General features: G+C 35.7%; 1 protein-coding gene across 1 annotated transcript; it reads right to left on the reverse strand.

Annotated features, from left to right (window-relative positions):
* Window positions 1-1,909: 1,909 nt before the first annotated feature.
* On the reverse strand, window positions 1,910-8,068 carry LOC142181582 (uncharacterized). Its single transcript, XM_075254594.1, has one exon. The coding sequence runs from the start codon at window positions 7,137-7,139 to the stop codon at window positions 5,904-5,906; it is 1,236 nt and encodes a 411-aa protein (XP_075110695.1). The 5' UTR covers window positions 7,140-8,068; the 3' UTR covers window positions 1,910-5,903.
* Window positions 8,069-10,987: the final 2,919 nt, after the last annotated feature.

Here is a 10,987-nt window from a genome sequence, read left to right on the forward strand (position 1 = left end):
TTTAGATGACTTTTTAGCAACCCCCTACATTATTTTAAGTGCTTTTAACTCCTATAAATAAGGAGTTCTTCTCATTCATAAGATACAACATTTATTGATTAAGTATATCATACTTTGAGAGTTCTTTTGAACCTTTGTTACTTGTGCTTTGAGATTTATCTTTCAACCTTTACTAGTTCTTAGTTCAAGATAGTAAGATTACTTCTCTTTTATGATATCTTTGATTTCTTTGTGGTATTCTTAGAAGGCAATTAATACTAGTTATTAATTGTTGTTTCAAGTTACTCGTAAAGTGGTCATGATCCGAATCTATTGTTTTGATTTGCTTTTTAAGTAAAGGCGTTTGATTTCTTCCATAAATCAAGACGTTGTTACTTTGATCTTGTCAAGGCTATAGAACTTACGTTCTTGGAAGTTCTTGGAATTCTTTCCTTGAATTCTTCTCATATCCTTTATTTTCATCTCTTTAATTCTTGTTGTTAAATTCCTTGTTGTTATTGCTTCCGCATTTACTACTCAAATTCTTACTCTAATTTGGATTCCCGACCTAATTGTTATCAAGTGGTATCGGAGCGGTTTTTATCAAGATTTCGTTCTTGGTAAGTCTTGGGATTTCTTGAATACTAAGAGCAAAGAAAAGAAAAGAAAAAAAAATTAAAAAAAAATGAAAATCAGTTTTTAGAACAAAAAATAGAATTGCGTGCACTCCGGGATATTTCTTTTGTATCTAATTTGTTACCAAAAATTAACAAAGGAAACAAGAAGAGGGGATCCTAGATTTTCTTACTCTTTCTAATCTAAACATATAATCCTTTCCTTTTTGTTCGCATCATGTTTCAACCGAGCCTAATAGTTCTAGGATTTGGTTTTTCTTTCATTAGTTCCCCAAAAATCTGAATTTTACTACTAAGAATTTCATACGAGTTGGGTTTAATTATAAATCTACAAAGTATTTTGTTCAAAGTTTATTCCGAGAAAAAAAAAGAGAGCTAATTTTTGTGATACAGTTTACACTTTTTTTTTAAAGATGTCACGTACAGGTAGTGATGATGAACGAAGGGTTCTCTAAGAAGCTGAAATCAAAGCAAGAAATGATTTTACCTTGCAAGCTATGCATCAACAATTTGAAAGGTTGAATTTGCAACTCCAAGAGATGAGGGATACCATTGCTGATCAAAATGATACAATAGCTGAACTTAGGAGGGAAAATAATGTTAGACCCCAAGCTAGGAGAAATGTACCCCATGCTCCCATTGTAAATCAAGAAAACCCTATAGATGATTTTAATGATATTGATTTTGATAGGGTGGGAAGAGATAGGAGGGGACAAAGAGGTAGAGTAGAAGATGACAATATAAGTAGTATAAAGATGAAGATGCCATCATTCAAGGGAACAAGGGACCCAGACTTGTACCTTGACTGGGAGAGAAAAGTTGAAGCCATCTTTTATTGTCACAACTACTCTGAGGGTAAGAAAGTTAATGATAACAACTAGGTCGGGAATCCAAATTAGAGTAAGAATTTGAGAAGTAAATGCGGAAGCAATAACAACAAGGAATTGAACAACTAGAATTAAAGAGATGAAAATAAAGGATATGGGAAGAATTCAAGAAAAGAATTCAAAGAACTTCCAAGAACGTAAGTTCTATAGCCTTGACAAGATCAAAGTAACAACGTCTTGATTTATGGAAGAAATCAAACGCCTTTACTTAAAAAGCAAATCAAAACAATAGATTCGGATCTTGACCACTTTACGAGTAACTTGAGACAACAATTAATAACTAGTATTAATCGCCTTCTAAGAATACCACAAAGGAATCAAAGATATCATAAAAGACAAGTAATCTTACTACCTTGAACTAAGAACTAGTAAAGGTTGAAAGATAAATCTCAAAGCACAAGTAACAAAGGTTCAAAAGAACTCTCAAAGTATGGTATACTTAATCAATAAATGTTTTGTCTTATGAATGAGAAGAACTCCATATTTATAGGAGTTAAAAGCACTTAAAATAATGTAGGGGGTTGCTGAAAAGTCATCTAAATTAGGTAGGGGGCTTCTAGGGGTCACAATAGCCATCAATCTTAAGTAGGTGGCTCCTAAGGGGTAACAAAAGCCATCAAAATTAAGTGGGGACGGCCAAATCCTTTTGGGGCAGATTTGGGCCTTAAAACTATTAGTTTGGGCCATTGGTTTGGACTCCAATTGGGCTCCTTTTGAAACACCCCCTTTTGGACCTCTTTTAATGTCATTTTGAGCCCTATTGGTGGACTTCAAGGGCTGATTTGGTAACCCAATCTTCCTCCTCTTGGACTTCAATTTGGACTACCAAATAATTGTAAAACTTGGACAATTCATCTCCTTTGGGCTTGAGCTCTTCCTCTACAATTAAAAGCTTCTTTATTTGCCATTGAAGTCTAGCAACCTTAGCTTGCAACTCTTTAGCTTGAGATCTTGTAAATGGCCTTGGAGCTTCCAAAACTCTATCATCTCGACAATTGTCCTTAACTATATCCTTGTTCTTGATGCTATCATTCCCCCCTTCTTGAAAAGAATTCGTCCTCGAATTCGATCCTATATCAAACAAAGATAAGTCAGCAACATTAAATGTGGCACTTACTTGGAACTCACCAGGAAGGTCCAACTTGTAAGCATTGTCTCCAATCCTTTCAAGGACTTGAAATGGGCCATCTCCTCTAGGATACAACTTTGACTTCATTTTGGAAGGAAATCTCTCCTTTCTAAAGTGAACCCAAACTAAATCTCCAGGTTTAAAAATAACTTTCTTTCGTCCCTTATTCTTTCTCAAGGCAGTTTGCTCATTTTTCTTCTCAATTGCAAGTCTTGTTTGTTCATGAATTTTTTTCATCATCTCAGCCTTTGTCCTACCATCAAGATTAGCAATATCATTAGTTTGTAATGGTAATAAATCAAGGGGAGTGAAGGGATTAAAACCATAAAAACCCTCAAAAGGAGATATACCTGTAGAAGAATGAATTGTTCTATTGTAAGCAAATTCAATCATAGGTAAGTGATCTTCCCATGAAGTTAATTTACCTTTCAAAACAGCCCTCAACATGTTTCCTAAGGTTCTATTAACTACTTCAGTTTGTCCATCAGTTTGTGGGTGACAAGAAGTAGAAAACAACAATTTAGTACCTAACTTCCCCCAAAACACACGCCAAAAGTGGCTCAAAAACTTAGCATCCCTATCACTAACAATAGTTCTAGGTATACCGTGAAATTTGACAACCTCTTTTACAAAAAGATCAGCAACATGTGAGGCATCATTAGTCTTTAAACAAGGAATAAAATGAGCCATTTTGGAGAACCTATCTACCACAACAAATATACTATCCTTACCATATCTTGTTCTAGGCAAACCTAACACAAAATCCATGGAAATATCAATCCAAGGTGAAGTAGGAACAGGTAATGGCGTGTAAAGACCATGTGGTAACACTTTAGATTTAGCTTGTTTACATTCCAAACACTGTGCGCACATTCTTTCAACATCTTTTCTCATTCCAGGCCAAAAGAAATTTTCGGCCAGTATGTCTAGTGTCTTTGGGACTCCAAAGTGTCCCATAAGCCCTCCACAATGTGCTTCCCTTACAAATACTTCACGTAAAGAGCAATTAGGAATACACAACTTATTTTCCTTAAAGAGAAAGTCATCTTGGAGGTTAAACCTCTCAAAACGACTCTACTTACAATCTGCAAAAATTTTGCCAAAATCAACATCATTAGCATAAAGTCCCTTGATTTGATCAAAACCCATTAATTTAGAAGTCAGGGTAGAAACTAAGACATACCTCCTTGAAAGTGCATCAGCAACAACATTCTCTTTCCCTTGTTTGTAAGAAATTACATAAGGAAACGTTTCAATGAATTCAACCCACTTAGCATGCCTTCTACTAAGCTTACCTTGACTCTTCAAGTATTTCAAGGATTCATGATCAGTTTTAATGACAAACTCTCTTGGCCACAAGTAATGTTGCCATGTGGCTAAAGCCCTTACCAAAGCATATAGCTCTTTGTCATAAGTGGAATAGTTCAATGTGGCTCCACTTAACTTTTCACTAAAGTAGGCAATAGGTTTAGAATCTTGCATCAAAACAGCACCTATTCCTTTGCCCGAAGCATCACATTCAATTTCAAAAGATTTAGAAAAATCAGGCAATTGTAATAATGGAGCAGAACATAACTTTTCTTTCAACAAGTTAAAAGCATCATCTTGTTCTTTTCCCCATTTAAAAATCTTATCCTTTTTAATAACTTCAGTTAAAGGAGAAGCAATGGTACTAAAGTCTCTCACAAACCTCCTATAAAAACTAGCAAGTCCATGAAAACTCCTAACTTCAGTTACACTCTTAGGTTTAGGCCATTCTTTTATTGCTTTGATTTTCTCTTCATCAACCTCAACTCCTTTAGAACTAACTACAAAACCCAAGAAAATCACACGATCCACATAAAAAGTACACTTTTTAAGATTAGCAAATAAAAATTGCTTTCTAAGAACATCAAAAACTTGTTTTAGGTGTTCTACATGCTCTTCTAAAGTGTTAGAAAATACCAAGATATCATCGAAGTACACCACAACAAATTTTCCATGAAAATCCTTAAAAACATGATTCATTAATCTCATGAAAGTGCTAGGTGCATTAGTCAAGCCGAAAGGCATAACTAACCACTCATAAAGCCCATATTTGGTCTTAAAAGAAGTTTTCCATTCATCTCCAGGATTCATTCGAATCTGATGGTAACCACTTTTTAGATCAATTTTAGAAAAGATTTTGGATCCATGTAATTGATCCAACATGTCATCAAGACGAGGAATAGGGTGGCGATACTTTACCGTAATCTTGTTGATTGCTCTACAATCTACGCACATCCTCCAAGTTCCATCCTTTTTTGGTACCAATAGGACGGGAACCGAGCAAGGGCTTATGCTCTCTCTCACAAAACCTTTCTCAAGCAACTCCTCAACTTGCCTTTGAAGTTCTTTTGTCTCTTCTGGATTACTCCTATAGGATGGCCTATTTGGGATTTGTGATCCAGGTATAAAATCAATTTGATGCTCAATGCCATGTAAAGGTGGCAATCCATTCGGAATATCTTCTGGAAAGAAATCTTCAAAATCCTGCAAAAGAGAAGAAATACTACTTGGCAAAGAAGAAGTTAGCAACTCAGAATTAATCAAAGTCTCTTTCTAAGTAAGTAGTATTATGGGCAGCCCCTCTTTTCTTGCATTTAAACACTCTTTGGTTTTTATATAAAAACTCTATTTTTTTCTTTCCTTAACCTCTTTCCTCTCACCAAGACTGTCTATTTTTTCATTCAAACCCTTTTTTATCTCTTCTCTCAAATTGCTGCCCTCTCTCTCTTTCTCTCGGCCATCTCTCTTTTTTTCTAATTCTTGGCCTTCTTTCTTTTCTTTTTCTTCAAGCTCAGTTTTTATCTCTCCCCTTGGTTTTCCCATTGTTTCTCTTAATCTCTTTTGATCTTCAAACACTTGAGAAGGAGATAAAGGTGCAAGAGTAAATTTCCTGCCATTTAGTTCAAGAAAATATCTATTCTTTCTTCCATCATGAAAAACATTCCTGTCATACTGCCAAGGACGACCCAGTAAGATATGACAATCTTGCATAGGTATTATGTCACAAAGAATATCATCCTCATATCTACCAACATTAAATGAAATCATACACTGTTTGTTTACCTTTAGTTCACCACTATCATTTAACCATTGGAGTCTATATGGAGTAGGGTGTTTCATGCATGCAAGTCCCAATTTTTCCACAAAGTATGAACTCACCACATTAGCACAACTACCATTATCAATGATCATAGAGCAAGTTTTTCCCTTTTTCCCACACCTAGTATGGAATATATTCTCCCTTTGTTATTCGCTATTGCTTGCCAAATTGATAGTCATAATCCTTCTAACTACCCCAATCATGCCCTCATTAGGTAGTTCTACATCATCTTCATCACTCATCTCTCCCTCTTCTTCTCCCTCACCTTTTTCACTCTCATATCCTCCATTTTCTCTAAGAATGATGTTTCTTCTACTTGGACATTCATGCATCATATGACCCCTTCCTTTACATTTATGACATTGAATATAACTAGAAGGTGTAAAAAGTTTAGGGTTAAAGGTTTTACCTCCCTCTTTGTTCTCAAATTTACCTTTACCCTTGTCTTCTTGAGGTCTAGAAAAACTCTTCATCTCATGATATGGCCATGGCTTCTTGGAGATGGTGCTTGTCCGACCTTTCCACGAGCTAGTCTGCTTTCTTTTATTTTGATTTTCTATCTTTACAGACAAATCAACTAACTCATCTATTGTAACATATTGTTGTAATTCTACTACATCAGCTATTTCCTTATTTAAATCATTTAAAAACCTAGCCATTGTAGCCTCTTCTTCCTCTGTACAATTAGCTTGGATCATAGCCATATCCATAGCCTTAAAGTACTCATCCACAGACATGGACCCTTGCTTCAATGTTTGGAGACGTTGTTGTAGCTCTCTTTGAAAGTGTGATGGCACGAATCTCTTCCTCATCACCCTCTTCATCTCAGCCCAAGTAGCAACTGGTGCTTGTCCTTCTTGCAATCTGTCCCTAGCAAGCTTTTTCCACCAAATAGCAGCATAGTCAGAAAACTCAACAACAACAAGTTTAACTTTCTTACCCTCAGAGTAGTTGTGACAATCAAAGATGGCTTCAACCTTTCTCTCCCAATCAAGGTACAAGTCTGGGTCCCTTGCTCCCTTGAATGATGGCATCTTCATCTTTATACTACTTATATTGTCATCTTCTACTCTACCTCTTTGTCCCCTCCTATCTCTTCCCACCCTATCAAAATCAATATCATTAAAATCATCTATAGGGTTTTCTTGATTTACAATGGGAGCATGGGGTACATTTCTCCTAGCTTGGGGTCTAACATTATTTTCCCTCCTAAGTTCAGCTATTTTATCATTTTGATCGACAATGGTATCCCTCATCTCTTGGAGTTGCAAATTCAACCTTTCAAATTGTTGATGCATAGCTTGCAAGGTAAAATCATTTCTTGCTTTGATTTCAGCTTCTTGGAGAACCCTTCGTTCATCATCACTACCTGTACGCGACATCTTTAAAAAAAAAGTGTAAATTGTATCACAAAACTTAGCTCTTTTTTTTTCTCGGAATAACCTTTGAACAAAATACTTTATAGATTTATAATTAAACCCAACTCGTATGAAATTCTTAGTAGTAAAATTTAGATTTTTGGGGAACTAATGAAAGAAAAACCAAATCCTAGAACTATTAGGCTCGGTTGAAACATGACACGAACAAAAAAGAAAGGATTATATGTTTAGATTAGAAAGAGTAAGAAAATCTAGGATCTCCTCTTCTTGTTTCCTTTGTTAATTTTTGGTAACAAATTAGATACAAAAGAAATATCCTGGAGAGCACGCAATTCTATTTTTTGTTCTAAAAACTGATTTTTTTTTTTTAATTTTTCTTTTCTTTTCTTTTCTTTGCTCTTAGTATTCAAGAAATCCCAAGACTTACCAAGAACGAAATCTTGATAAAAACCGCTCTGATACCACTTGATAACAACTAGGTCGGGAATCCAAATTAGAGTAAGAATTTGAGAAGTAAATGCGGAAGCAATAACAACAAGGAGAACAACTAGAATTAAAGAGATGAAAATAAAGGATATGGGAAAAATTCAAGGAAAGAATTCCAAGAACTTCCAAGAACGTAAGTTCTATAGCCTTGACAAGATCAAAGTAACAACGTCTTGATTTATGGAAGAAATCAAATGCCTTTACTTAAAAAGCAAATCAAAACAATAAGTTCGAATTTTGACAACTTTACGAGTAACTTGAGACAACAATTAATAACTAGTATTAATCGCCTTCTAAGAATACCACAAAGGAATCAAAGATATCATAAAAGAGAAATAATCTTACTACCTTGATCTAAGAACTAGTAAAGGTTGAAAGATAAATCTCAAAGCACAAATAACAAAGGTTCAAAAGAACTCTCAAAGTATGATATACTTAATCAATAAATGTTCTGTCTTATGAATGAGACGAACTCCTTATTTATAGGAGTTAAAAGCACTTAAAATAATGTAGGGGGTTGCTAAAAAGTCATCTAAATTATGTAGGGGGCTGCTAGGGGTCACAATAGCCATCAATCTTAGGTAGGTGACTCCTAAGGGGTAACAAAAGCCATCAAAATTAAGTGGGGGGCGGCCAAATCCTTTTAGGGGCAGATTTGGGCCTTAAAACTATTAGTTTGGGCCAATTGTTTGGACTCCAATTGGGCTCCTTTTGAAACACCCCCTTTTGGACCTCTTTTAAGGTCATTTTAAGCCCTATTGTTGGACTTCAAGGGCTGATTTGGTAACTCAATCTTCCTCCTCTTGGACTTCAATTTGGACTACCAAATAATTGTAAAACTTGGACAATTCATCTCCTTTGGGCTTGAGCTCTTCCTCTACAATTAAAAGCTTCTTTATTTGCCATTGAAGACTAGCAACCTTAGCTTGCAACTCTTTAGCTTGAGATCTTGTAAATAGCCTTGGAGCTTCCAAAACTCTATCATCTCGATCATTGTCCTTAACTATATCCTTGTTCTTGATGCTATCAGTTAAACTTGCTGTTGTTGAGTTTTCTGACTATGCTGCTATTTGGTGGAAAAAGCTTGCTAGGGACAGATTGCCAGAAGGAGAAGCACCAGTTGCTACTTGGGCTGAGATGAAGAGGGTGATGAGGAAGAGATTCGTGCCATCACACTTTCAAAGAGAGCTACAACAACGTCTTCAAACATTGAAGCAAGGGTCCATGTCTGTGGATGAGTACTTTAAGGCTATGGATATGGCTATGATCCAAGCTAATTGTACAGAGGAAGAAGAGGCTACAATGGCTAGGTTTTTAAATGGTTTAAATAAGGAAATAACTGATGTAGTAGAATTACAACAATATGTAACAATAGATGATTTAGTTGATTTGTCTGTAAAGATAGAAAATCAAAATAAAAGAAAGCAGACTAGCTCGTGGAAAGGTCGGACAAGCACCATCTCCAAGAAGCCATGGCCATATCATGAGATGAAGAGTTCTTCTAGACCTCAAGAAGACAAGGGTAAAGGTAAATTTGAGAACAAAGAGGAAGGTAAAACCTTTAACCCTAAACCTTTTACACCTTCTAGTTCTATTCAATGTCATAAATATAAAGGAAGGGGACATATGATGCATGAATGTCCAAGTAGAAGAAACATCATTCTTAGATAAGATGGAGGATATGAGAGTGAAAAAGGTGAGGGAGAAGAAGAGGGAGATGTGAGTGATGAAGATGATGTAGAACTACCTAATGAGGGCATGATTGGGGTAGTTAGAAGGATTATGACAATCAATTTGGCAAGCAATAGCGAAGAACAAAGGGAGAATATATTTCATACTAGGTGTGGGATAAAGGGAAAAACTTGCTCTATGATCATTGATAGTGGTAGTTGTGCTAATGTGGTGAGTTCATACTTTGTGGAAAAATTGGGACTTGCATGCATGAAACACCCTACTCCATATAGACTCCAATGGTTAAATGATAGTGGTGAACTAAAGGTAAACAAACAGTGCATGACTTCATTTAATGTTGGTAGATATGAGGATGATATTCTTTGTGACATAATACCTATGCAAGCTTGTCATATCTTACTGGGTCGTCCTTGGCAGTATGACAGGAATGTTTTTCATGATGGAAGAAAGAATAGATATTCTCTTGAACTAAATGGCAGGAAATTTACTCTTGCACCTTTATCTCCTTCTCAAGTGTTTGAAGATCAAAAGAGATTAAGAGAAACAATGGAAAAACCAAGGGGAGTGACAAAAAGTGAGCTTGAGGAAAAAGAAAAGAAAGAAGGCCAAGAATTAGAAAAAAAGAGAGATGGTCGAGAGAAAGAGAGAGAGGGCAGCAATTTGAGAGAAGAGATAAAAAAGGGTTTGAATGAAAAAATAGACAGTCTTGGTGAGAGGAAAGAGGTTAAGGAAAGAAAAAAAGAGAGTTTTTATATAAAAACCAAAGAGTGTTTTAATGCAAGAAAAGAGGGGCTGCCCATAATACTACTTACTTACAAAGAGACTTTGATTAATTCTGAGTTGCTAACTTCTTCTTTGCCAAGTAGTATTTCTTCTCTTTTGCAAGATTTTGAAGATGTCTTTCCAGAAGATATTTCTAATGGATTGCCCCCTTTATGTGGCATTGAGCATCAAATTGATTTTGTACCTGGATCCCAAATCCCAAATAGGCCAGCCTATAGGAGTAATCCAGAAGAGACAAAAGAACTTCAAAGGCAAGTTGAGGAGTTGCTTGAGAAAGGTTTTGTGAGAGAGAGCATGAGCCCTTGCTCGGTTCCCGTCCTATTGGTACCAAAAAAGGATGGAACTTGGAGGATGTGCGTGGATTGTAGAGTAATCAACAAGATTACGGTAAAGTATCGCCACCCTATTCCTCGTCTTGATTACATGTTGGATCAATTACATGGATCCAAAATATTTTCTAAAATTGATCTAAAAAGTGGTTACCATCAGATTCGAATGAATCCTGGAGATGAATGGAAAACTGCTTTTAAGACCAAATATGGGCTTTATGAGTGGTTAGTTATGCCTTTCGGCTTGACTAATGCACCTAGCACTTTCATGAGATTAATGAATCATGTTTTTAAGGATTTTCATGGAAAATTTGTTGTGGTGTAATTCGATGATATCTTGGTCTTTTCTAACACTTTAGAAGAGCATGTAGAACACCTAAAACAAGTTTTTGAAGTTCTTAGAAAGCAATTTTTATTTGCTAATCTTAAAAAGTGTACTTTTTATGTGGATCGTGTGATTTTCTTGGGTTTTGTAGTTTGTTCTAAAGGAGTTGAGGTTGATGAAGAGAAAATCAAAGCAATAAAAGAATGGCCTAAACCTAAGAGTGTAACTGAAGTTAG

Source organism: Nicotiana tabacum, chromosome 1, assembly GCF_000715075.1.
Source record: "Nicotiana tabacum cultivar K326 chromosome 1, ASM71507v2, whole genome shotgun sequence".
NCBI lineage: Eukaryota > Viridiplantae > Streptophyta > Magnoliopsida > Solanales > Solanaceae > Nicotiana > Nicotiana tabacum.

Coding starts and splice junctions, on each gene's coding strand:
- LOC142181582 (XM_075254594.1), bottom strand. CDS start 7,139: ATGTCGCGTACAGGTAGTGATGATGAACGAAGGGTTCTCCAAGAAGCT.